Below are 26,387 nucleotides of genomic sequence, written 5' to 3'. Positions count from 1 at the left end.
GCAGCCATGTCATTAAGAAATTAAAGGACTGAGATGCCGCTGCATTGCAGCAGCCTGTGGGGAGTTGTGTTCATATCAAGCAGAATCTGTTCCATTTTGATCTTAGGGCTGGCACTTTTCCTTCTGTGTATTTGCCAACAGCAACCCAGTAAACATAGCTGTCAACAGCAACTGCCCTACTTTTCTTACTATCCAAAGCCTGAATCTTTCACTGGACATGCTCAGGTGGGTGTGATACACAGCATGAGAACCCTGGCAGGTATCTCCATGATCAATTCTAGTTCATAGCATAGCAAAGGAATCCGATGTGTTACTGGGATTTTAATATCTGGTTGGCATGTCAGAATTACAGATTTTTAATGCATAAATAATCTGATGCACCTAAGTGCGTTATCTAAAACACTCCAGTGGTTACAGGCTGTTCTCAGGCCTGTGAATATGCTGCTGCTTTGTTTCCATCTGCCAGAGCGGCTTCCAAAGGATGCACAGAAACCATCCACTGATCTCCCTGGCTCCACGCCTTCTCTGAGGGACTGCCGAAGGTTAACTGAGCAGGACTGGCACTTGGTGGAACGAGGCCAGGAGGAGCTTGCAGCTCTCACTGGGCGGAAAGATGGGCTCAGTGAGCTGCGGTGCCTGGCACTGCTTGAAGCCAGAGGAATGCAGGGTGTTCAGCAGCATCAACAGAGCTCCGCTGGTGCTGGGAAGGCACTCTGGAGGGAGGTGGGGGTGGCTACAGCTTGAGCCTCGCCTGCTGCAGCAGGGTTTGGTGAGTGGAAGTGGTTCTGGACAGAATGGTTTTGTCAGAGGGAACCACAGTGCAGGGTCATGGACTCTGTGTCTCGGTCTCTGTGACCTACAGTTGTGAAGGCGCTGAGCTTAATTACGGAACCTGGAAAAGTCGAGAAAACTTCCCTCATCCTGCTGTCCCTTAGGATACAACAGGAAGACACAGCCAGGCAGGTCTCGGGGATGCTGAATAGCCAGCTCAATCGTTACAAGACCAACACAATGTTTCGTTTCCTTTTTTTTGCTACAGAGTAGTTTTTCTTGTGATTTACACCCCATTTTATTTCGGGCACTGAGTGGGGAGATTTAAGAAACCAGTAAGAATTTATTTTTCAGTTGTTAGTTCTGGGACCATGGAATGATAGAATGAAACAGTGGAGTAGAAGAAAGAGGGTGCCACTCATGAAATCTGAGTAAAGGGAGGAGTGTAGAGCCCATACAAAATAACTGCAGAGAACGGACTCTGAAAGATTTGGAACAGGCAGCAATAAGCTCAACATCAGTGTGATGGTTTGTTCTTCCGGAGAGGTAGCTGTTGGAGTGAAAAGAATGCTAAGCCAAATAAAGTAGCCTTTAATAGTGTGCTTCCCCCCTCTTGTCAAACCATCACCCCGAGCGTGCACACCAGCTCCCGTGACAATCCATCGCCTCGACGTTGTGGGTTCCTGAGATTGTATCGCACTCTTCCTCCGCTTCTTCCAGGGCTTCCTGTGAAGCGCTGCCTGTGACTCCGAGTGTCCTGATCTTCAAAGCTCTCCTTGGCCCTGAGCCTACCCTGGGAGCCACCTACGTCCCAGATGTACTCCACCGCCACGGCTTATGCCCCTAGGACTGCTGAGAACTGCTTCTGCCTGGAGCAGCCTCTGTCTAAGCCTGAGAGGGATCCGGAAATCAGGTTCCCTAGTGGTTTTTAATCTAGCTGAATTTAAATCGTATTCAGGCCCAACTCTTTCCCCGAGGTGGGAGAGGGTGCTCTGCCCAGCGCGCCGCCCTGCTCCCCGCGGAGCGCTGAGCCCGGGGGCCCGGGAGCTTCCGCGGCGTGTGCGGGCCCCGCCCCGCGCAGCCCCGCCCCGGGAGGCCCCGCCCGGCCGGGGCGGTGGGAGCCCCGGCGGCGGCGGCGGCGGCGGTGGGAGCGGCCGCCCCGATGTCGGGTCCGCGGGGCGCCCTGCAAGCCTGGTGCCGCCGGCAGTGCGAGGGCTACCGCGGCGTGGAGATCCGCGACCTCAGCACCTCCTTCCGCGACGGACTGGCCTTCTGCGCCATCCTGCACCGCCACCGGCCCGACCTCCTGTGAGTGCAGGCCGCGCCTCGCCCGCCGCTCGGACGGGGCGCCGCGGGGCTCCGGCTGCCGCCCGCGGGCGCTGCTGGCAGAAGGAGCGGGGGCGCGGAGGTTTGGGGCGAGGGACCGCTGGGACCCCGCTTTCTGGAGGGGTTGGGCCGCCTGTGCCCAGCAGCGATCACGGGGGTCTCACAGGGGTTTGGGAGGGATATAGGCGCCGTGGGGAACGTCTCCAGGCTGGCTGGCAGGGAAGCTCCCTGAGCACGGGCATGAGGGGCTCAGAGAGCGGATGTGTCTCCGTTGTACTGATGCGCTGAAGAAGATGCTGTCGAGAAATAGTTGAGTACTGGAAGTGGAGGATTCCATATTCGCAGGCAGTGCTCAAAGGCAGGTTGGATGAGGTTCTGAGCAACTGGTCTAGTGGAAGGTGTCCCTGCCCACTGCAGCAGGGTTGGAACCAGATGACCTTTCAGGTCTCTTCCAAGCCAAACTATTCTGTCACTCTGTGTTTCAGCAAAAGACCTTCTGACCTGGTCCTGCAGACCTTTCAAGGTCAGGGTTAACAGAAGTCGTGTGATTTAAGGCTGGTGAGAGCGTGGAGGTGGACTAGGTCCATACACTGAAATGGGAGCAGTGCCTACCGGAGAAGAGGCATGGTGTTGGTATCTGGGTGCAGGGGTGCTTTGCCTCAGCACGAGGTGAGCTTTCACACTTTGGGAGGGCCAGGGGCCTGCCCTGCACGGGGACATTCCCAGCTGCCAGAGGCAGCCACTCTGAAATGTGTAGGGGCCTGGACAAGGTTGCTGCTTGCATTTGCTTCTAGCTTGTTTTCTCTGGATGCCACAGTGAAAGCAGAAGGTCGAAAATGCCTGTAGAGGTATTGAGCCTCTCTAGCCTCCCCCAGCTTGGGTGTCACAGAGGGGGAATGTGAGTTTCAGGAGGCAGACAGTGAGTTTGGGATTGCTTGGGGGCACTGTGTCAGGCTGGAGAAACTGGCTGAGCTGCTGGAAGGAATCTGCCCCGACCTGCCTGTGTGCCCCAGTGGTGCTGGGAATCCGGCGCCCATCTGCTCTAATCCTTGGTAGCCCTTGCAGGGCGGGTAGGCATCGCCCCACCTCGCTGTGCCTCCAGCGTGCACGTGCTCCTTTCCCTGCCGCTAAAGCCAGCAAGAGTTCTTCTCTGGGCCTGGTGGTTCTTCCTTTGAGGTTGCCCATATTGACCAAATTCTCTTTCCTGAGCTGGCCTCAGGAAGGCCTTTTGCCATGACAGCAGCCTCTGTCAGGCAGTGTTTACTGTGACTCTGCTGTGGAGCTGTGGTGTCCATGAGAGGGTGAAACAGGCCGGTGTTCTTACAAGTTGAAGTGCAGCAGGTAGGCTGGAAACTGAACTGCTGCCTGCTGCATTTCAGGTGGCTGCCCCAAAACCCTCAGCATGGTGCTCTGGAATGACTGAGAGCCAAGACATACAGTGTCTTTGCATCACTCAGGGTCTTGAAGGAGCTGTGTGATCCTTGTGTCCTGCAGCTTTTGGATGGATGGTATGGCTCACTCTGACTAGCTAGAACAGAGCCTCTGAAAATGCTCCCAGTTGCAAGGCTGCTGTGTGGGAAGAGGCAAATAAGGGACAAGAACAGCTGCAATTATTAATTGTACTGTGCCATACTGTAAATGGCACAGTAACTGGGAACTGAAAAGCAGAGGTTCAGTAAAAGCTTATGATAGACACTACTAAAACCACCTGATGGTTTCCCATTAACCATATCTACCATCCCATTAAAGCAGAGGCTGCTGCTCTTAAGTGTCAGTGGGCTTAAATCTGCTCCTGGCAGATGTCCTAACTACATGTTTCACAGGTCCTCTGCACGAGCTGCACTGTAGACACAAAGCCCAGGGCCTTACAAGGACATGGCATGCTGTAGAAGGATTTTCAGACGGCCGTCGGGAGAGTAGCATCATTTCATCTGATTCCAGCTTATTCAGCCTGTCCCGATTTGGAAGTGGGAAGATTGGATCAGAGGCAGTAAATCTCCTGACGGCAGGGGAAAAGTGGTTGCCCTTCTTTTCTTCTAAAGTGCTTTCAGTCAGCCCAGTAATGGGACTTGGCAGGGATCTGCGAGCGTGTTTCTGACCTTGTGTGGTCTTCCTGTGTGCGGGGCTCTCCTGGCCCGAATGAGACAGCTGCGCTGCTCCCCAAAGGCAGGAGTTCCTCTGCAAGCAGCTGCTTCCTGATGGCTTCCCCTGGGATTGCAGAGGGGAGGAATGCACACATCCATAGGAGAGCAGAGCTGAAGCTCTTCTCTACCTGTGTTACACCGCTCCTTTGCCACCCTGATTCCCTGGGCAGTGCTGCTGTGGTAGCTTTTCTGACCTTCCCTGTTGTGCTGCTGTGCTGGGAGGGGACACACTGAGGAAGAGGCTGTCATGAAAGACCAAATGGGTAAGTGAGGCTGAGGACAGTTTTCCACATGACCCCTGATTTGAACACAATCACTGTGGAATAAGGCAAGTGGCATCAAAGGGACACTGCCCTGGGGAGCTTTGGAGCAGCTCGCGCAGAGCTCTTGTAAACACTGTAGGTTTGGGCTTTTTGAAAGACACAGTCTGGAATTCCTCAGTGTCTACTGAATCCAGCTAAAGGTGCCTTGAGGTGACCACCAAGAACAATCTGCATACCTGTAGGACCTGTGTGTTGTACCATGCAGATGAAAAATCCCTGACTCCGCTACTGTATGTACTTCACTTGGCTTTGTTGCCTCGCTATCCCAATCAGGGAAATGGGAAACTTGGATTTAGCCTCTGACTGTGCTGCTGGCTGTGTGATCTGGAGATGAGACATTTAATCTCTTATCTTCCCTTTTCAGTTAAGCTGGCAACATCCAGACCAACTTGACAGTGGACTCTGGGGATTAATGAGTTTGTTTGCTCAGTGCTCTAGAAATCTGAAGCATGAAATTAATGTTTACAAGGCATTTGCTACAGCTTAGTGAAGCAAAGAGCATCTTTCAGCGTCCCAAGCTATACAGCCTCTCTGGTGCTCAGGGAAGGATCTTGGGATTCAGGGGTAAGAAGAATACAGGAGTATGGCACATGCCTTTGAAGTGCTGGGAGAGATGGGGGCTTGAGAAAACAGGAGATGAGAGCTGTTTTAGAAACGCTCTTTTGTGTCCCTAGAGCCATGGGTTTAGTTACAGGCAGGATCACAAATCTTGTTTGTTCCTTCCCATGTACTGCCTGCATTTCCCTGACAAGACCTGGAAAGCTGAATGGCTTATTATGTTGCACTGCCTTAAAGTGCTCATGATTTATATTTGAGGAATCCAGGAATTTGTTCTGGTTTTAGCTGTATGGCACACCCTTCCCCCTTCCCTGGATCTGCTGTGCTCCCTGGCAGCTGCCCTAAACCCTGGAGTGCTTAGTGGCTCTGCATGTATCTAATTAGGTAAGTGCTTGGGTTGTTATTTGCATGGAAATATTACTCCAGGATATGGTACAACACTGGGGTTTGCTGAGTCAAGACAGTTGTTCAGCTGGGATAGCCAGAGTTCCTACATCCAGTCCCTGGGACGGGTGTGTTGGCAGGAGAGGAGCCTGAGCAGGGCTGGATGGAAGACTGCTGAGATCAGGGCAAGGAAATAATGTGACATGCAGCCACATGTCACAGAATTGCGAGATGGCAAGTTCTGGGCTCTCTGCAGAGGAGACAGTTTATAGAGAGGAAAGGGTGAGTCTGGAGAGACTTTCCCCATGCCTGAGAGGCCATGCTCCTTGCACATTGGTACTGGGAGCTTGCCTGGGGCCACAGGGATGCCACGTGACCAAATGGCATATGGGAGTGCTCATGTCAGGAGCTATACAGGTCAGTGTGGTCCTGCTTGGCTTATCAGAGAGGGAGCTGGAAAATGCAGTGGAGAGGAACTGAATAAACTGATCCCTGGGGCCTTGTACTGATGGACTTCAACGTCTCAGGTAAAGCTGAGTGTGCAGTCCTACATTAGTGGAAAAGAATCTTCTATTCCCTTGCTGCTTGGTACCTTGATACCTCTTGAGCTTCATTCACATCCTCTCTGCTGGCATCTGCTTTTCCTAATGGAGTTGCCTTGGTTTGCTAAAACAGCTTTGGTTCACTGGGGCAGAGTGGAATGAACGTGATGTTTTGTCTGTCAGATAATATTCGCCCAGCCCACCAAGGAGTCTTTGAGCTTCCAGCTACACCACTCCCATATCCTGAAAGTGAAGGCATTCAAAATGAAGGTCATGAATGTTTAGAGGGCAGTTGATATATAACTTTGATGTCATTGCTTCTCCTGTGTTCCAAGAAGGCATTTTTTTTAAAAAGAAAAAAAAAAATACTGCAAGGTTAAAGGAATTCTCTTGGCAAAAACAAACCAGAAATTTAGGGAAAAAAACATCCCCCAGTGGAGATTAGTTATAATTACAATAATGGCAGTGGTTTTGACATAGGCTGCAGCTGAAGCCTTTGCTCACCAGCATGTGAAGAAGGAAAAGTTGTGGTATTTTGAGCAGTCTGAGCTCTGTACATGTATTCACATGGGCTTTCAGGAAGGTAACAGAGCTGAACATCCAGCCCACCTTTCTGTGTGTCTGCTGCATTTGCTCCCACAGCAGCGAGCGGCTGCAGCTTCCTTCGTCTGTGAGGAAACGGCACCAGCAGCCTCTTGCTTTTGAACGGAGGAAGTGTAATTTTATGGTGGTGTAGGCAGCCGGGAAAACCTTCCTGAGCTCATCACAGACTTCCTCTGCAGCTTTGGGAAAGCTCCATGAGCGGCTTCGAGCAGGGGCTGGCGGCCCTGCCATGTGGTGCCAGGACGGGTTGTGTCAGTGCTGTAGGAACAGACAATCAAATCCAGAGGGGGATGGAAGAAGGAGGTTCCCATAGCCCCTCTCCGCAGGTGCGTGGTGCCACCTCACCTGGATCCTGCACACCACCTTCGGGGTGGGGAATGCATTCCCCCCTCTAGTCTGAATTGTCCTTCTGTCTTGACCTCCCAAGCTTCACCTCTTTGTGGTCTGTTAGGGTGGCTTTGCTCGACCCTAGACCTCTCTGGACTGCGTCCTCCCATGAATCCAGCTAGCAGGCACAGCGGGCTGCTGCATGAGGGGGTTTTTTGTAACAAAGCTGAGATCCTTGGCAGGAAGGAGCTGTAAGCAGTGCAGCATGATGCTGTTTTCACACATTATACCCACACACACATGCAAAAGGCATAACTCCTTCCTGCATTTCTCCCCCTCTTTTGAAAGCCTGCAGACTGCTTTAACTGTCCACCCTCTGCTTCCCTGGTGAAGGCAGCTGATCAGTTCCTGTGGCCAGGCTGAACCCCCAGAGGGCTTCAGGGCAAGTGAAATGGGTTGGAGCAAATGAATCCCCTGGGTTGGAGACTGCTGGGATTCCTCTGTGTGCCCTGAGCACCTTGCATTCGGCTCCAAGGGCTGCAGCTGAGGACAGTTTGTTGTGCACTGTGAATGTTTAGGGGAAAGCAAAGACAGATGTGCAGTTTTAAGATCTTCTGTGTCACCCCAAATTCCTTGAGGTGGTGCAGGGAGGTTTGTCTAAGGATCCTCACAGAGCCACCTGAAAGAAAGCCTTCTTTGTCTTGAGGTGAGAAATCTGTATCCCATCCTCCACTGTTGTGCCAGTGGCCTTGGAAAAGCAAGTTTGGGGTTATGTCGTGCACTCTTTGGTGCAGCAGTGCATGGTGCTAATTGAAACATGGCCCTGGTATTTCTGCAGTCTTTAATCTCAAGGGCAGAAGCAGGTAACAAGAGACAAAAATGACATTTTAATTTCCTGGTCACCACCCATTTGGGACTCGCTTTCTTTTTTTAATTGCAATTTCCCTTTAGTTTCCTTGTCCCGTTACAACCTGAAATCTGCTTTGCCAAGGCTTTGTTTATCTAGGATCTTATGTGTTGAGTTGTTGTAAGGCTGACTGTCCTGGCAATACATGTGATGGCATAGGGGCACTTTTCCTCTGTGCTTCATGTGGCTATTTTGTGCTTTCTCATTTCAGAGACTTTGATTCGCTCTCCAAGGATGATGTCTATGAAAACAATCGCTTGGTAAGTGCCCATTCTGCAATGCACAGAAGGAAGGAGTGATGTGAGAATGACTTGATGGAGGTCATGTGGTGTGGGAGGAATTTGTGACAGTGCTGGGGGTATAAGAAATATCTGTGAAAATAGAATAAGAAATATCTAGAATAAGAAATATAAGAAAAACAAAATAAGAAAAATCACAAAACTGTGTTTGTAAGTAACTGGCAGGAGCTTCTCTGGAAACAAGGGAATCTGAAACATCAGCTTCCTGCCTGGTTATCCTAATAGTTGCCAAGACAACATCTCAGGTGAAGATTTAAATGGTACAACATCTTCTTGACTTCAGTTGTTCCAGATTTGCAGGCAGTGGAAGCAGGAAACTAGGTTTACTTCAGGCATCAACAGAGAGGAAAGTCATGCTTGACCCTGGTCTGCAGTGTTCCCTTCCTTCTTGGGACAGCTGGAGCCAGTAGCAGAAGCAGGCAGTGTGGAATGGGGAGGTGCCCAGCCCCAGGGGCTAGTGGTAGGACAGAGCAGCAATAGTCCTGTTTTTTTAAAATGAGAGAAAGACCTAATTGCTGCAGGCTCCATCTGATAGTCTGTGGAAAGGCATGGCCCATCACCTTCCCAAGATGAATTATGCTACATACAAATACCTTAAGGTTGGATGTCGAGGATGAGGCCAGACTCTTCAGTGGTGCCCAGCAACAGGAGAAGGGGAAATGGGTACAAACTGAATTACAGGAATTCCTCAGCTGAATATAAGGAAAAACATTTTTTTACTGTGAGAGTGCCAGGGCACTGGGCTGTCCTACATCCTTTCCTACACCAGTTGGCCCCTTTCAGTCATTAGCAGCTTTTTCCATTCAAGACCCACACAATGGGTATCTTATCCTATTAGAGACCTCTTAGGTGAGGTCTCTTTACTCCTTGTTGCTTGTAGCCTTGTGTTCAGTAAGAGTCAGTCCAGACAACTGGCTTAAAGCCAGGCTGAGCAGAGCAGGATATCCATGGGGGCACTTTTACACTGCTAGTTACTGTAAATATCCATTTTCTTTTTTCTCCATTCCTTTCCTTTATATCTCACACCCTGTACAGCACACCATGCCATAGACACTAGGCACCTTCAGTCTTTATCCACACCCAATACCTTTACTCGTGCACCTGGTACCTCACCATTCAGTGCCCAAACCACTCTCATATCCTCCTGGTTTGCCTCTCTTCAGTCCCTGCCAGTCTTCCACCCCCATCCCTGGGAAAGCAATGTGGGTACGCTGCCCTTGGCTCAGCAGAGGGATGGCCAGTGTAGAAACAGTAATCCACACACACTGCTAAGTGGGAAACTCTCCAACATTTTTTTCCTCCTCCATTCCTTCCTTTTGGGTAGCTGTATATACAGTTGGAGGAGGTGGATGGACTTATCACAGTGTCCTTGTTCCTTCTTGCTGAGACACAGAAAAGTACTGAAAGTACTGGCTTGTGCAAGGCAGGGTGCTGGATGTTGAGCTGGGATGGCTCTGTTGATTGTGGGAGCGGAAGGTGTGGCACCGCAGAGCATGAAAGGATGGGCAGTCAGGGTTTCTGTGGGGTGAGCATTTGGGGTGGCTGGGGATGCTGCTCAGTAGAGCTCAGTGTCACTGGAAGTAGCTGCCAGCCCTTGGCTCTTAGTGGTGCCAGCCAAGACTCTGCCAGGCTCTTGCGTGAGCACTGCTGGTTGAGCTGAAAAATCACTGCTTGTTGGTTTGTTTTTTTTTTTTCAGTGAAAACTTGAAGGGAGCCTTGCTTCTGTTGCTACTTTATTTAGTCAGGCAGCATGTCTGGAAGCCTCTGTCCGTAGGGGATGTCATAGGCTCACAATTTAACCTTCCCTGGGGTCCTTCCAATTTGATATTTCTGTTGTCTTTCATGAAGCATCAGTTTTCTTTCCTTAATGGCTCTGCGCTGTTCCTGCAGGCCTTTGAGTTGGCAGAGCGGGAGCTGGGCATCCCAGCCCTGCTAGATCCCAATGATATGGTCTCCATGAAAGTTCCCGACTGCCTCAGCATCATGACTTACGTGTCTCAGTACTACAACCATTTCAACAACCCCAGCCAAGGTGAGTATCCTCCCAGCCCTCAGGCGTCCAGTTTGCCCCTGTTTGATTACAGGAAACCCAGCACTGCCTTGTGCTTCCTCCTTCCCGTGGCAACTGGGAGCTGTGTTTGTGGGGAAAGGGAGAGGAGCAGGTAGTACCTGCCTCTCCTGCATCTTGCTGGTGCCCCTGAGGAAGGCCTGGAAGAGAGAGTGCGTTGGGGAGAGGTTTCACAAGAGGTGGGGGGTGATGTAACAGCTCAGGCTGTGGAAAAAGAAACGCCTTTCTCCTCCCTCTGTGCTGCATTGCTGCCAGCTTGGGTTGGGCCACCACCCCTAGTGCTCACCAGAATCCTTTGTGATCTACTCTAACCCACTAAAATAGGAGAAAGCTAGATAGGAGCCCATCTACCACAGCTAACTTTTATCATATAAGTACATGTAAAGTGACTGGAGGACAGAATGTGTGGAGCCAGGGTGGAATGTTTCAAATCAGCTCATCTGTCCCTACAACTGCAGCCTGAGCTGTGTGTTCTGAGACAGCTCTTCCCAGGCATCTTTTGGCTGGGTGGAGATGAGAGCTCCAGGTCTCCTCTGTTTCTGTCTGTAGCCACAACATCAGATAAATCTCTTCCGCTTGTATGTGCTTCTCCAGGGATGCTGGTCTCCCAGCAAGGAAGCCTGCTGGAGACTGGTGTGTGAGTTCCAGCCCTGACAGCAAGACAGCCTGGAAGCCCTGGGGCCCAGTGGGTCACAACAATACATCAGCAGCTACCCCAGCTGCTCTGGGCTTTGAGCGTTGCTCAGGGAGTCAGTTACAAGGAAGCCAAGTAGCATGTGATGAGTAAATAAAATCACAGTGGGAGGCTGGTATCCCTGGGCCACAGAAGGGGATCCACAGCAGGCCAGGCTCTCTGGCAGCCTCACAGCTGACCCATTATTAGATTGTGTTTGTCTCTTCCACCTAAAATAAGCCCTGAAGTTTTGGGAGCGGCAGGTCTCATCCTATGTCACAAGGCTGGATGATTTTATTTTTTTTCCCCTCCCCTTCCTGCACATGGGTGGTGTGAGTCACTTCTGTTCTCCATGCCTGATCCTCCTTCCCTCTTGCCTCCAGCCAGCGTCCCTCCGCCTATGAAGCGACCAACTGCTGCCTCCTCTCCTCCTCTGCTGTCCCACAAGATGCCCATGGCTGAGGTTGAGAGTCCTTCAGCACCACAGGTACCTAATTTCTTGATCCAAAGACAGCATGAGGCAGTGGTACCCCCTGCACTGCGGGTGATGAGATGGGAAAAAGCCTGTCACAGAGCCATGGATCTCTGCAGGGGCCTGTGTACTTTGGGAGTGAGGGGTGTTTGGGATTTTGTTTCCTTGTGGAATCTAACTGAGAGTAATTTTTTTCTATGAGTCTGTGGACTGTAATTTGTCCATGGCAGGCAAGAGGTTGGGTAGGTTGGTGCCAGATGGTTCCTTGAACCACCCAGGGTACAAACACTCTCCTTCCTATGTGGGGATAACCCTGTAGATGAGGAATGAGCACGAATGTGGGACTAGAAGGGCAGAAAATATACCTTTTATTTCAGGTTTTAGCAGTTGTCTGGAATGGGACCTTTTTCAATGTTTTGCAGGTGCATGGGGTATAGATTTGTCCCTTCCACAGCCCTTCAGCTGTAGATAGGGCCAAAGCACCTTTTGGAGTGGCCCCTTCTAATTTGGGAAGAGGCAGTCTGACTGTGCCTGGGCTTGAGGGCAGCTGTTCTGTGCATTGTCAGCCCCTGAGGTCAGCCTCTGAGCTGTGCCACGAGTCCTCAGTGATGGGCCTTGCACAGGGAGCAGCTGCTCTGGAAAATCCATGGTCTGAGGAGCAGCTTGTGGCCCCTGTCCTGAGCTGCCTGTGCGTTGTGTCCCAGGATGATGTCCCCTCGGAGCAGTCCCAGCGCAGCACGCTCAGCAGCACCTGCGCAGCCTGCCAGCAGCACGTCCACCTGGTGCAGCGCTACCTGGCCGAGGGCAAGCTCTACCACCGCCAGTGCTTCAGGTATGTCATGGCCAGGCCTGGTGGGGTGGCCTCTCTCCTCAGCAGACTGGGGGTCTGTGGCCTGCTGCACTCCATCTTTGAGTGTCTGCATCCCTGGGAAACAAGGAACATGAACAGCAGTGCTTGTAGTGAGAGTGAAGATGTTCCATTTGCCTGCCAGCCTCCTGTCCCAGAGGTCTGGCCAGCCCCTAGTGTCCCTGTGCTCCATTCCTATCCTGCTTCCTGCCTCCCTTGCTGACTTGTGCTTTCCCACTTCACTTATTTGGAATCCCAGCCTCTTGACCTTCTCCCTCCTCCATAAAAAAGGATGCTCTGCCTCTTTACCACCTGCCTACCCAGGACCATCCCCCTTCACCTTCCACTGATGTCTGAGCCATGACATCATCCTACAGACCTCCTTCCACCTACACTCCACATCCTCAACTGGATATACAGGCTTCTATGCTGCCTGGGTGGTGCTGAGCTCCTAGGGAGCATGTGGAGAGCTGCAGACTGTTAACAAACTGAGGAATGAGGGTTTACACGTCAGCAGCTCTGTGGTTACTCCCTGAGTGCAGGTCCTTACCTGCAGCACCTGTGAAATCATTTCACTTTGCTTTCCCTGCTGTGATGATGAAGAATGAGATCTCTCCTGTGGGCCACAGGACAAGGGTTGGCATCTGAGGACAGAAGCATTGAGCCACTGGGAAGATGTGGGAGGGCTCGTTCACCTAAGGCAGTTGGGGATGTGCTGTAGAAACTGTCACAGGAAGGGAGCTGAGCTGGGGCCCATCAGGCTTCCCATCTGCAGCTGGGACAAAAGCAGGAGTTTTGGAGTGCAGGTGCAACATTCCCACTGTCCTCATGGGCCAGGAATAGGAGAAGTGCCATGTCTGTCATGGCACAGCTCATGGCCCTTCAGACTGAGCAGGGAGATCCCTGTAATTTTATCGCAATTGTTTTGCCTTCTGATTATTTTCTAGTCTATTTTCTGTTTTGTTTTGTTGGGTTTTTTTTTCCTGTGCTGATTAATGGACAGTATTTGGTCAGAAACATCCTGTGGCAGTGGTTCCCATGGGCTGATGGAGATAAACCCAAAGCAAATCACTTTCTCCCCTTGTCTGAGCTCTCTACCTCCTCATTTCATCATACCCCTTCTCTCTAGAGTCCCCACACTTCTGCTCTCCAATTCAAAGGAAATCCCAGTCAACTGGATGCCCAGAGCAGAATTCCTTGCCAAAATGATCTGCTGGCAGTGTAGGGCAGCCAGCTGCTGCAAGCACCAGGTATTCAGACAAGAAGGAACAAGCTTGGTTTTCATGGGAGTGCTTGATCAGCCCCTTGCCTTTGGCTGTCTTTCATGTATGCCATCCACCTCCCTTTGCAGGTGGAGAAAGACTGACTTGGTTGCCAGTCACACTTGCTCCTGGAGGGCTTCATTAGGAAGCATTCAGAGGCTTGTGGGGGGGAAGAGTGGATGATCCAAGGAGATGTGGCAGAGAGCAAAGGACAGGGAAGCTATTAGCCCAGTTTCAACAGGCAAGGCAGAGTGTAAAAATGGCTGCCAAGTGTCCACTTGTCCTTCCAGCCAAGTGCTGTGGTCCAGCTGGATGCCATGGTCAGCATTACTGAGGCTGAGCATGAGACCAGGCCAAGCTTGTGTGTTCCTTCTCCTGAATACTCTGGAAGCCTCCAATGTAGTAATTTCCTGAGCTGAGGTTGATGTGATTTTATTTAACAATCAGCACTGGGGAGCAGTTGTTTTACAAATGTATCTGACAGTTCTTTAACTTGCCCCCACAAGGTGGCTCGTAGCCTCCCTGTGCCAGTTCTGAACCAGTTGCTCCCTAATTCCAGTTGATATTCACTGTTTTCATGTCTGTGAATGGTTGATGCCTCTCCCCATTCCAAGTGTGGAAAACATACCATATCCCAGTACCAACTGTCATCCTTTCACATCTATTAAATCCTTTCTGAGATGAAGGAAGAACCCAAATACATGCAGTATTTGAGTTGTGAACTTGCCATGGGTTCCTACAGTGGCCTGGTTACATTTCTCTACTTCTTTTCCAAATTACTTCCCCAAGGGCACTTTGGGATTTAATAGCAGGGGTAAGGACTAATTCTGTGTCCCTACAAGGGTGTTCTAGGTGTGTTGCCTTCTGTGAGGGGCAGGATGGCATCCCCCATCTCATGGTGCTCTCTCTTCTCATTGACAGATGTAAGGAATGCTCCAGCACGCTGCTCCCGGGGTCGTACAAGCCTGGGTCAGAGGCAGGGACTTTTGTCTGCACGCAGCATCGTGGTAAATTGGCCATGAGCGGGAAGGCAGAGAGGAGGCCCAGCCCAGACCGACAGTCACCAGAGCTAAGAACTGAGATTGGGGCTGACAGCATGGGAGAGAATGCCCTCCAGGCAGAAGCAGAGGTGGGGAAGGATGATGGTGACTCCCAGGAGAGTGTGGCAGAGACCCCTATGCCTACAGAGGGCCTTGCTGGCCCAGCAGAGAAGGACAGCACAGCCAGCAAAGCAGAGACACCGACACCCTCTTCTCTCACTGGCAGTGGGGCGCCTGTCTCCCAAACTCCCCCCAGGCCTCCAGTCCCCAGCAAACCTGCAGGGCTCACCCAGGACAAAGCCAGCTCGCTGGATGGACGGCTCAGAGACTCACGTCCCACCCCAGCCCCAAGGAAGGCCACTGATGCATCTGTCCTCTCCCCTCCAACCTCCCACCCTGTCCCCCGGCCCAGGTCCACTCTGCAGGGCGAGGGCAGCGAGTGTGGGCCTGGCATGGTAAACGGTAAGAAGACACTGTGGTGGCAGGGGTTACCCTCCACACCCTCAGTGGCTGAGGTGGTTGGCTGCAGGTTGGCTGAGTTCCTTCTTTGCAGCCTGATACTCTTCTGCCTCCAAATAAATCTTGGGCTCAGACACCAAGTCTTCAATTGCCAGCAATTGCCAGCCATCCCCACAGCAAGGAGAGCAGCACTAGTTTTCCCATCTCTCTGCTCCTTTGTGTTTCTCCAGAGCTCTCCAAAGGCAGCAAGCCAGTGTGGAGGGATGATGGTAGAGCTGGAGGAGTTTGCAGGTGTGGGAACAGAGGGGCATGTCAATTCTCCAGGTGCAGCTCCCAGGGCGAAGTGGGTGGAAAAAGGCAAAGGGGATGTTTGGGGGTTAGCTGGCTGCATCGACTGTGGGAGAAATGCCATGAGATCTTCAGTGACTGGGAATAGCCACCTTCCTGTGGGAAGGTACTGAAGAGGGGCCTCATGTTGATTTAACCTCTTTCTTCACGTCCTTTTGGTGTTATGACAGTCTGACTTTGTGTCTTTCTAGGTCGTGTACCTGAGCCCAGCCCCCCTGTCCCAAAACCTCGAGGGAGACCCTGCTCCTCTGATCGGTATGTCCCTCTGTTTGCAGAGAAACTCCATAGCAGGGTGGGGCTATGGGGACAACACATCTGTGGTCTTCTCTCCCACCTCCATCAGCTCCTGCTCTTAGGAGGATGTAGGCTTTGACCAGGTTCTTTTTTTAATAGGTGCTAGCCCAGTATGGTCAGGCTGACAGTGTTCATCCCTACCTCCCAGGGCATTTATCTCTTATTGCAAAGAGTTTGAGAGCTTCAGAAAGGTGTTCCATGGCACAGGCAGATTGCCAAATGCCTTCTGGAATGGCCCTGCTTGTGGGTGCTGAGAAGACATTTGTCTGCCTTGTGGAGAATTTGTCTTGGGAAAGGTGGGAAGACCAGCTATCCCCATAGAGCTCAGCCTTTACCACTGCTTAGCAGATGGAGGCTGTTATATTCTGACACCAAAACACTGGGCCCAGCAGGCAAGTCAGGCAGGCTGTGTTTCCCTAAGGCCCATAGGTTTGTCCACAGAGAGCGAGACGCTGTGTCTGGGGAAGCCTAGGGCCATCCTTGGATGAGAAAGCTGCTTCTGCATGGGAGACATCCTGCTCCATCCTTCCTTTCCCCCAAGGGCTAAGTCCCTCTCCAGTGCCTTTGCCACTGCACCTTTTCTCTGCCATCTTGATTTCTTTCTCTTTCTCTTCTACCAGTGGTGGAGCAGTTGCTGCAAGAGCCAAGGACCCGCCATGGATGGCCTTAGTGCAAGCAGAGCCCAAGAAGAAGCCAGCTCCCCCTCCTCCCCCAGGCAACAGCCATGAGACTCCGAGTAGGACTTCAGAGGAGGAGGATGGGGAGGAGGTGGGGAAAGCCAGGAGTGAGGAGAGCAGGTCTGATACCACAGAGCCCAAACCATACAACCCCTTTGAGGAAGAGGATGAGGAGGAAGTGGAAAGTGCTGACACCCAAAAGAGCACACCTGAGCAGGAGCAGAGCGAGACTGCTGCCAAACCTCTCCACCCCTGGTATGGCATCACTCCCACCAGCAGTCCAAAGGCAAAGAAGCGGCCAGCTCCACGAGCCCCCAATGCTTCCCCACTAGGTGAGCTTCCTCCTGCTCCTTTATCACTCCTCTGCAGCCCCTGTGCATCCCTGTGGAGGTTCCCCCTTCCCAGGTGCCTCTGCATCACCCTGGCAGGCCAGGCCTTTATGCAGTGATGGTTGCATTAGCTTGCATTAGCCATGTCCTCTCTACCCACTGGAGTGCAGCCTTGCAGCGTTTGCAGGCAAGATTTTACACTGACCCTTGTCTCCAAGGGTGTATGCCACCCTCCCCTTCTGTCCTGGCTGTCCCTTCATTCCTCCCTGAGCTCTCCCATTGCTTTGCAGCCCACCACCCCATCTCCAGGCTGTCACACTCTGAGCCATCATCCTCCACCCCGTCGCCAGCTCTCAGCCTCGAAAGCATCAACTCTGAGAGTTCAGCCAAGGTGCTGGGAGACACGGATGAGGCCTCAGTGCCCAAAAGCTCCTCTGAGCCCACTGTGCACATGCCAGCAGCCGCCAAGACTTCGAGCACGGATGCGCCGCTGGCCAGCGTCTCCTCCAGTGAAAGCCCTGCTGTCCCAGCCAGCCTCTCCACCAACTCCTCCTCCTCCTCCTCCAGCAAGCTGGCCAACCTCAGTGGGGAGATGCAGACCAGCAGGAGCATGTCCACTGGCAGCCTAAAGACCAGCCCCAGCCGGCTGCCCCCCAAGCCTCCAGCTGGGGCTAGCCCTACACCTATCCTCTTGGTTTCAGATGGGGGCTCTGGGAGCCCCAAGACATCTTCCTCGCCTAAACCACAGCTGAAGGTGAGGTGATGACCTTCTCCCCATCCACATCACAGGGCTTTTCTTCCCCATCCATCACTCGGTCACAGGGGATCTGTGAGTCCAGGCTTGCCCCTTTGGTAGGCTTGATGTGTGAGCCCCTCAAAGCGAGCTTCAGGCCTCTGTTAAATGGTGGCTCTGCTTGTACTCTGCCTACCTCATGTGCTAGAGAAGAGGCAGGATTTCATGTAGTCTGAGCAAATAGGAGGGCAACCATGAAGGAAAATATTTCAGCGTGCTTGTGAGAGAGAGCTGGGAAACATGTCAAACAGGAGCACAGCTATTTTTTTGACTAGGTGCTTGTGGAGATGAGTGCTGTGTTCCTCCTTTAGGAGGCTGTGGAGCAGGACAAATTCTAGCACTGCCCTGGCTGCTCATTCCCAACTGTTGGGATCCCTTCCCTTCCCTGGATGCTCACGTATCTGCATTTGTCCGCCCTCTCCAGTCTTCCTGCAAAGAGAACCCCTTCAATCGGAAGCCATCACCTGCTGCCTCCCCCTCGGCAAAGAAACCTCCCAAGGGCTCCAAGCCTGTGCGTCCTCCTGCACCAGGCCACGGCTTCCCTCTGATCAAACGCAAGGTAAAAGGGCCCTCGGGAGCAAGGAGGGAAAAGCCGGCTCTGTGCTATCCCCCAGGGCTGGAGCAGTCTGCAGGCACCCTGCTGATGCATGTGTGGGAAGGGATTGCAGCAGGTGGCCGTGGCTAGGGAGGAGGGTGTGTAAGCTGCAGCTTGTTCATTAAAGCACCATGGTCTTCCTTTGCTCCAGAGTGGGGTGGGGATTTCAGATCCATGCTTCGATGGAATATTCTGTTGTCCCCCTGCCCTTGTTAGTGTTGACCAACCTCTGGATTACCCCTGGGAACTGGAGTCTGGTGGTAATGAAAGTGTCTTATTTATGGCTTGGCAGGTGCAGACAGATCAGTACATCCCTGAAGAAGACATCTATGGGGAGATGGATGCCATTGAGCATCAGCTGGATGAGCTGGAGCACCGTGGGGTGGCCTTGGAGGAAAAACTGCGCAGTGCTGAGAATGGTGTGTGGGTTGGGCTGTCTGTGGGTGTGGGGCAGGACAGACCCTAGGGCTGCCCTCTTACTCCCTGCTGATGCTGGGGTTGGAAGAGCACATGAGGCTGTGCTGGCCTCCAAGATTGGTCACAAGCTTACCCTGAACATGGAGATGTCCCTAGAATGGAAACAGGTGAGAGGAGAGATAGGGTCTCTCTGGGCCTCAAAAATAGGCTGAGGTTGGGTTGGCTCTAGCCCTGTGCCCCTCCCCTGGCTTTGAAGAGGCCAGCCTTTTGCAGGGTGATGGAATCCACCAGGGCTGGGAATGGCTCTGAATTGTCCCTTTGCTTGGCAGACAACTCTGAGGACAGCCTGCTTGTGGACTGGTTCAAACTCATCCATGAAAAGCACATGCTGGTGCGCCACGAATCAGAGCTCATCTACATGTAAGTGTGTGCAGGCGTGTGGAGAGGCACTGATACTCTCTTGTGGAACCCTTTCTCAGCCCTCCTGAAATGGTGCTTCCAGGGGAGATCCTGACAGGGTCTCCTTGCCTAGGAAAGAGAGGGAATAAGGGCAAGAAAATCTGTCCAGATGCACTGAGAACTGACCCACAGCACGTCACCAGAGCCTCTGCAGTATCTGCTCCAGGAAGGCCTTGAGCAGCCAGGCCTGGTCCTTACTGGTCCTTGGCTCCCTGGCTATACAGGACAAGATCAGAATCTTAATAGTTCTTTCCAAGCTCACTCTGTACTTTGGGATGGTGTTCTGCCTCTCTGGAGCCTTCAGTGCTTCCCAACATTTCCTCCTTCCTTTGCAGCTTCAAGCAGCAGAACCTGGAGCAGCGGCAGTCAGACGTGGAGTATGAACTGCGGTGCCTCCTCAACAAGCCAGGTAAAGCACCACTCTGGGTGTGCTTACCCCTTTTTTCATAGAATCACAGTATATATTGAGTTGGAAGGTACCCACAAGGATCATTTTTCCCCTTGGCATCATCTCCCCTCTCTCTAGGGGCTTTGTAGGGATGCCAATGCAATCAGCTGGCTCTAGAGGCTCTGTCCCACCTCAGTGTATGTCCCAGCCTTGTGCAGGGATGTGCTTCTTTTGTCCCCATGGAATGCCACATGCAGAGCTCTGTCCCCACAGCACTAGTAACCAAGCTGGCCCTGCAACATGGCAGGGTAGAGGGGATTGTGCTGGAGATCTCTGCCCTGAAGCTTTGCATTTCAGTGCTCATTCAGCCATGTAATTGCCTGTCCTTCCCTGGGGTTTGGCTGGGTAGAGAAGGACTGGACCGATGAGGACCGAGGGAGGGAGAAGGTGCTGATGCAGGAGCTGGTGACCATCATTGAGCAGAGGAATGCCATTGTGAACTGCCTGGATGAGGACCGGCAGAGGTGAGTGAGGAATGGGGTGGGCTGGGGGAGAAGGGAAAAGCACAGCCTGTCTGACTCAGCTCCACATGAGCACCTCGCAGGGGTGTCCCAAGATGTCCATGTTGCTGATGTCTTTCCCAGGCTTCCCAGTTCTTGTCTCTTTGAATGCTTTGTGTGGGAAAGACAGGACAGCACGTGCAGCATGTGAGATTTATCCTGCTGGTTGCAAATGCTTACAAGACAGTGATGGATCTGCCCCTCTATGGCTTCTAAGTAGGAGGCTCTCTAGCCTGAAACAATACAGCAGCTGTTTCCAGGGCTGAATTCCTGACCTCTTTCCCATTCTTTCTTTCAGAGAAGAGGAGGAGGATAAAATGTTGGAAGCCATGATTAAAAGGAAAGGTAAGAAATAAATGGGAAGCTTTTTGGAGTGATGTTTTCACTGCTGACCCCAGTAAGGGGCTACACGAGACATTTGTGAAATTGCTTGCAGGGGAGATTGAATCTATTCTGTGTAGACTGGGGAGACTTTCCTGGAGGGCCAATAAAGTTAGAGGCACAGTTGTGCTGCACACCCCTGTTATCAGAAAAAGTGTGCAGGCAGTGGAGGGCTTTGATTCATGGCTCTCACCCTTGCCCATTGTTGTGAGTGTGTTTGTACAACTATTGACATCCCACAGTAACAACCTCCCTTTGCAACCCCAGAATTTCACAAGGAGACGGAGACCGAGAGCAAGAAGAAAGGCAAATTCAAGCCTATGAAGGTGCTTAAGCTGCTGGGCAACAAGCATGATTCCAAGAGCAAGTCACCCAAGGAAAAAAGCTAGAGCAGGGGAACACCAACATTGGGAGGGAACCCTGACTCGCCTCTCCCTGGCCCTGGCTCGCCTCTCCCCCTGCTCCCTCCTCAGGCACCAGAGCTGCCGCCCCAGGGAGATGCCAGCCCTCAGCCCAGAGTGGGTGAGAATGACCAAAGCCCTTCCCTTTCCTGAGGCTGTGGGGGAGCATGACCATACCCTCCATGAAGCCTTGTTAACAAGGCAGGGAGAAGATGGATTTGCTTTTCAGATACGTTACCCAATTGTGTGCTCTTGTCATTAACTGAGAACAAACAAAGGAGTTTGGTGTTTGTGGGAAAACTTGCACTAACTGCACCCCATCCCTTTTCCCGCTCTAACTGTGACAGTTCCACGTGCCTCTGACTTTTGTCAGGAGGGGACTGGGCCTCCCTGTCCCTCCCTGCCTGCCCACTCTTGTCCCTTTTCTGTCCCATTTTTAACTTCAGGAGAAAACTGACATTAGAATCAGGATCCTTTGGGTTTTACTGGCCTAAACTAAAAGGTTAAGAAAATACTCCTGCATCATAAGGCTCTAGAGCCATAGCCAAAAAAACATGTGGTGCCCTATTTATTTTGAGCTGTCCCCTCCCTCGTGTGCCAGGGGTGGGTGGGCTCCGTCCCAAGGCTGAGAGGACCCAAGGGGACGGTGTACAGCTGCTAGGATGTAGCTCATGTGCCCTACTCAGGAACCCCACTGCTGCTAAACACTGCTGACTCTGCTGCCTTCCTGGGGAGGGAAAACCTGTTCCTTTTCCAGGCAAGGGCAGAAAAGCTCAAGCTTGACTGAGTGCCGGCAAGGGGCACTAAGCTTGTGTCCCTGCTCACCAGTGCCACCCTTGAGCGGCAGGGGAGAGAGGCGCCATCACAACTGACCTTTACCCAGCTTCACCTGTGTATACTTTAAAAGTGTGCAGATGTGGCTGGTTATTTTTTACACCTCCTTTACTAGATGAATTCAAACCCATCCAAGAACTTTAAACCCCTTATTTTATTTGTCATGTGTGTGCGTGTGTGTACATCAGAGGAGAGGAGGGAATAGGGGGGCAGTGTTCTTCCAACCATCCCTTCTTCCTTCCATTTTTGTTTCCTGCCTTCACTTCCAAGATGATGAGTTATTTATTGAATTATTGGATCAGTCTGAATTAGAGTTTCATGGGTGTTTGGTTGGTCAGCTATTCATCATGCCTTCTCATTAGCAAATTAGACATAACCAGCCCTGAGCCATCTGCTGCAGTCTCTTCTAAAAACCCAACAGGCTTTAGCCAAAATGCTCTCAGAGCAGTGCCTTGCAAGGTGGCTGGTGTAGCATTCTGGAGAGGGATCCTCATTTCCCAAAACCAGAGGGACCCAAGCCCCTCCTCAATCCCAGCGTGGCCCCCATGGCTGGGAGCTGGCCAGTCCAGCCCTGTGCTGGTAATGCCACCTCACCCTTGCCATACACAGCAGGCTGATGAGGAGCAGTGATAGGGGCGGGGAGATCCCAAAGCACAACTCTTTTCTAAGGAGAATAAAACTGCTTTAGAGCCTGCTGTCACATCACTGTTGCCAAAGGCCATTGGGATTGCTGCAGCCTGACACCCCTTGGCCCTGCGCCTGGTCAGCAGTTTGATTTGTAAATTATACTGTACTAACTCCATGACTTCCATTCACCTGAGCAGAAATAAAAGAAACATTGGATTTAAAAAGTGATTGTGGATTAGGTTTCTGATTCCTTTGTGCACTTGTGCTGTCCCACAGCCAGGGCATGCTGCTTGGCTTTGGGAAGTGCCTGAGTATTGCTAAGAAGCAGAGGATGAGATCTTAAGGAAATAGGAAACTGGATGTTATGCTGGGATTTGCACAGGAAAAGTGGGACATCATATGCTTCAGCCTGCTGGAGGACAGAGGTGCAGGTATTTATCAGGTGAGCAAACAGCCATTTTCAGTCTCTGTGGGAATAGAGTGGCTATTCTGTATACCGTGCTTTCAGGAACCAAAAAAATCACAGCAAAGAGCAGCGGGCACTGGGCTGAAATCCCCTGTCCCTGCTTGGCACAGCTGGGGCTGCCACCAGAGGTTTGCTGATGCTTAAGGTCACAGCCACAGTGACCTGCAGAAATGCCAAGGGCTTGTGATTGCACAAGGCTGTGCAGCTGCATTTCCTCCAGAGATATTCCTGAAGTCACGGGGCCAGGAGCGAGCAGGTTACAGGTGTGGTGGCAGCATGTGTTACCATCATGCTGTCACAAGAAACCTCCACCTCTGGGCAGATGGGAAGGAATGACATTTCTTTGGATGGATTGCTGTACTCTGAGGCACTGCACAGGCAAAAAAAAAGGCTCTGCTTTGTCATGTTTTGGGAGCCATTGCTATGTATTTTCATGTCTTTAATATTATTGAGCAAGAAGGGATCCAGTGTGCAGGAAGGATTTTACAGCTTCTGTTGCTGCTTATGTACAAATTGGTCCTGCCTTCTAGTTTCAGGCAACAGATGGTGCTGCCCCCTCTTTGGAAACAGTCACAGACCAGCCTCCAATGTCGATAGTCTGGGAAGAATAGGTGGGAACAAATTGCACTTGTGTTTTGCCCTTGGCCTAGTCTTGGAGACTGGATTTGTTCCCAACAGGGAAGGCTTTTGTCATATTTCTCATTTCCTCACTTCTCTTCTTGTCAATGATCTCCATCTCATGCAATTTCTGCAAAGTACAAAGGGGGAGAGCTGAGCAGGGAGAAAACCAGCAGCTTTTTTTCCCTTCTTTTGCCAGTCTTAAGAACAAAAGCTCTATTTTCCTGATTAAGTTACATGCAGAGATGGAAAGAAATCTGAAAAACTTCTATCCACCATTCCCCAAATTCATGCCTGAGCTGTGCCATGAAGGGAAGCAGCTCTTTGCCTGCTTCCCTGCTCAGATATCCTGACACACAGGATTCCCTCCATGCACTGTTCAGCCAAGGCCCTTGCATACCTGTGAGATTTCAGTGAGGATGATCCCTTGATACTTCTTACCCTGTCCTAGAGCTTCCATCTCTGCCAGGAATTCCCTCCTCTCTTGAATTTCATTCATCACTGGTGGATAAGAGAAAGAATTGTAGAAACAGCATGCAGCCAAAAGGCAAGAAAACAGGTTTGTGTCTAGATCTGAACTCCCAATTTCCTAGTTCTGCTTGAACAGCAAACCCATCAAGGCAGTGTGATAGCTTCTGTAACACTCACCTTGCTGAACATGTCATCACAATACATCAGTAGTCCCTTACATAATGGGAAATGTCCCTTCTGCCCAACTTCTTACCATCCCCCTGACTCCCAGGAACAACAGTTTTGTAGTTTCCTTTATGTAGACAGTTCTCTTTTGCGTGTGGGCAATTTAACCAGTCTGTGAATGGAGATGGAACCTGCTGTTGAGGTTCATTAACTGACACACAGCACCCAGTGACTGCAACCATCCAAGACCAGGCATGGATCATCAGCTGCTGCTTTGCAGCACAGACCTGCAGCCAGCTGATCCTGTCACAGATGTGTCAAGGACAACATTCAGCTTGTGACAAGTGTTGGAGGCAACCAAGCCTGTGTGCAACCAGCTGCACTGGCTCCCTGCAGCAGGGACCAAAGCACCCCTTCTGTACACATTATTCTGGCATTGCCCATCTTTGCACTGCCCTGGCTAGCAAAAGGCTGGCAGGGATGTACACACACGTTGAAGATTCAAGCACAGAGAGGTATTTGGCAGGGTTTTGCTATCACTGTATACTCTACAACCCAAAGTCTTTTACTTCAAATTCTGCTTGATATTGAAGCTTTGCTAATATAACTGCTGTGATCCTGGAGTGGAAGGGCCCAAACTGTGGTCAGGCTGTCAAGTGACCTGGTCTATGTTGAGTCAGGCTTGCTGGGAAAGAGACCAACAGCACCTGAGCTTGCATCCCAGATATCCCTACACATCCCTAGGCTATTCCCCTGCCAGCAGGATGCATTTTGTGCTGGCAGCCCAGAGAGCTATCTGCCAGCCAACCTCAGCAATATAAGCTCTGTGAGGATGGCTGGATCAGTGTCACAGCAGCGAGTCTTTTCTCTTGGAAACTGGGCTTTGTGGCTGCTCCTGTAATGGGCTTCACGTTACTGGCAACACAGCCTGCCACCCCAGCCCTAGGAGGGAGCTGGCTTCCTGGGCTTCCTGCCTGCCTCCCTCCTGGGGACATGAAGACATACATTCTTCAAATTGGTCAGGCGCAGCTATCTCCTCTTCCTTTTTCTGAATGAACACCTGCTTCACCTTGTCCTCTACCTCATCCTTCCCTGTTGCTAAGATGTTTTGAAGTCTTCTCTTCTCCTTTTCCAAATCTCCTGTGAATGCCAAAGGAAAAAAATATATTTATCAGCACATCTCCTCGTGGAGGAGCCTGACCACACTGCTTCCCTAACTGTGCCAGAGAAGTGTTTCATTAATGTCAGTCCATCCCTTGACTGTGTGCAAGCACCACACGGGTGTACAGAGCCCACCAAACCAACATCAGAGCTGTGGTTTCACATTTATGTGCTAGAAAATCACCTAGTGCTCTGTTCTTGCTCAAGGACTGTGTAGGTCCTTATCACCTGTCACTGCCCCCCTAGCTGGCAGGCAGAAGTCAGCGAGCACTTACTGCAGATGTTCCCTCAGAGATCCATTTCTGAACCACCTTTGAAGAGCGAGAGCGTGAGGACATGAAGCAATTCAGATACACTGCCACCGCTGAGATTGAGGCAGGGGATGGACAGGAGGGGAAGAGAGGCTCCCAGCATCACCATGAATTTATTAGCAATGTTTGCTGACTTACGTATGGGCTGTGGCTTGAATTTCTCTCGGGTGTAGGCATCTTCTGCCTGGCAGACCTTGGCAGGTCGGAGAAGCGGTCTAGCTGGAAGCCTGCATGGCTGACAGGCTGCTGGGTAGGAAACATGCACTGGCTGTTTGCTGGACGGGGGGAATCTCTGAAGGGGCAGGGCATCGCCTCCTGGGAGACCAACCAAAACAGCAAATCAGGCAGAGGGGACTCTGCATGGATGGCTCTAGGCCACTGCCAGCACATCTACCTGTTAATCCATAGAAGCATGACAAACGAAGACCCCAGTGCCCCAGATGTCTCACCCTGGTCACTGGGCACGACAGACTGCGGTCCAAGTCACACCGTTGCGCCTTGGTTCCTGGCTGACCCGTGGGGACAGCTTGCCCCGTTTGTCCCCATGTGTCAGCAGCTGCTGTGCTGCTGTTTTAAAGCATTTGCCCATCCGAGCAGGCTGTGGGCGAACACCCAAGTCTCAAGCCGAGATGCAAAAGCTCCTCAGCACAGCACAGCACAGCATCGGGCAGGAGAGCCGGGGGGCTTCACTCACTTTTCACGTAGTCCATCAGGTATCGCTTCTGAGAATGCGTCAGATGCAGCTCCTCCATCGTGGCTGAAAAACACAACGTGTGCATGAAGAGGCAGCAGAGCCGGCCTGGGGAACCCGCCCTGGGGTCACCACCCCTCCCAACCCCAACCCGAAGGGGAAGATGCGGGTTTGGGAGACTCCAGCCGGGGAGGCACGGGCCTGCCCGGTTGCCGGACCGCGGTGGGACGCTCTACTTCGGGGCGAGGCACTGTGGGCGGGACCTCGGCGCGCTCCGCCGTTACCTCTCACTAGCTCCCGCGTTCCTTTGCTGTACCGAGCCGGCCTGCCCCTGGGCGAGCCCCAGCCGCGGCCCGAGATTCCCGCCGCCTCCATCGCGACGGGTGGCGGCCGGGC

General features: G+C 51.9%; 2 protein-coding genes across 6 annotated transcripts; one reads left to right on the top strand and one right to left on the bottom strand.

Annotated features, from left to right (window-relative positions):
- The first annotated feature begins 1,899 nt into the window (after nt 1–1,899).
- Nucleotides 1,900–22,488, top strand: MICALL1 (MICAL like 1). Of its 3 annotated transcripts, none has more exons than XM_015628785.3 (16): nt 1,900–2,079; nt 8,097–8,145; nt 10,075–10,216; nt 11,309–11,412; nt 12,102–12,229; nt 14,428–15,008; nt 15,545–15,608; nt 16,268–16,656; nt 16,944–17,407; nt 17,871–18,005; nt 18,334–18,460; nt 18,788–18,878; nt 19,253–19,326; nt 19,715–19,829; nt 20,164–20,210; nt 22,385–22,488. In XM_015628785.3, the coding sequence occupies exons 1-16, from the start codon at nt 1,934–1,936 to the stop codon at nt 22,417–22,419; spliced, it is 2,691 nt and encodes an 896-aa protein (XP_015484271.1). In that variant the 5' UTR covers nt 1,900–1,933; the 3' UTR covers nt 22,420–22,488. The 3 variants fall into 3 exon arrangements, with proteins under 3 accessions (XP_015484271.1, XP_015484269.1, XP_015484270.1); XM_015628783.3 differs by lacking the exon at nt 22,385–22,488 and adding an exon at nt 20,514–22,336 and having other exon boundaries at nt 12,021–12,229; XM_015628784.3 differs by lacking the exon at nt 22,385–22,488 and adding an exon at nt 20,514–22,336 and having other exon boundaries at nt 1,901–2,079.
- On the bottom strand, nt 11,737–26,387 carry C1AH22orf23 (chromosome 1A C22orf23 homolog). Of its 3 annotated transcripts, none has more exons than XM_033514225.1 (6): nt 26,276–26,387; nt 25,995–26,057; nt 25,439–25,615; nt 24,834–24,968; nt 23,593–23,693; nt 11,737–12,322 (listed from the first exon to the last, which is right to left on the bottom strand). In XM_033514225.1, exons 1-6 carry the CDS (start codon nt 26,364–26,366, stop codon nt 12,209–12,211), a joined length of 681 nt encoding a protein of 226 aa, XP_033370116.1. In that variant the 5' UTR covers nt 26,367–26,387; the 3' UTR covers nt 11,737–12,208. The 3 variants fall into 3 exon arrangements, with proteins under 3 accessions (XP_033370116.1, XP_033370117.1, XP_015484273.1); XM_015628787.3 differs by lacking the exon at nt 11,737–12,322 and adding an exon at nt 21,621–23,322; XM_033514226.1 differs by lacking the exon at nt 24,834–24,968.

The sequence above is a fragment of the Parus major genome, chromosome 1A (genome assembly GCF_001522545.3).
Source record: "Parus major isolate Abel chromosome 1A, Parus_major1.1, whole genome shotgun sequence".
Lineage (NCBI taxonomy): Eukaryota > Metazoa > Chordata > Aves > Passeriformes > Paridae > Parus > Parus major.
Note: the sequence above shows the minus strand (reverse complement) of the source record. Positions and strands in the feature narration are given on the sequence as shown.

Coding starts and splice junctions, on each gene's coding strand:
- MICALL1 (XM_015628783.3), top strand. CDS start 1,934: ATGTCGGGTCCGCGGGGCGCCCTGCAAGCCTGGTGCCGCCGGCAGTGC. Junction 2,080..8,096: donor CGCCACCGGCCCGACCTCCT/GTGAGTGCAGGC, acceptor TTCTCATTTCAG/AGACTTTGATTCGCTCTCCA. Junction 19,830..20,163: donor CTGGATGAGGACCGGCAGAG/GTGAGTGAGGAA, acceptor TCTTTCTTTCAG/AGAAGAGGAGGAGGATAAAA.
- C1AH22orf23 (XM_033514225.1), bottom strand. CDS start 26,366: ATGGAGGCGGCGGGAATCTCGGGCCGCGGCTGGGGCTCGCCCAGGGGC. Junction 26,058..26,275: donor AACGCGGGAGCTAGTGAGAG/GTAACGGCGGAG, acceptor TGTGTTTTTCAG/CCACGATGGAGGAGCTGCAT. Junction 12,323..23,592: donor TCCTCACTGAAATCTCACAG/GTATGCAAGGGC, acceptor CTTGTTTCCCAG/GGATGCAGACACTCAAAGAT.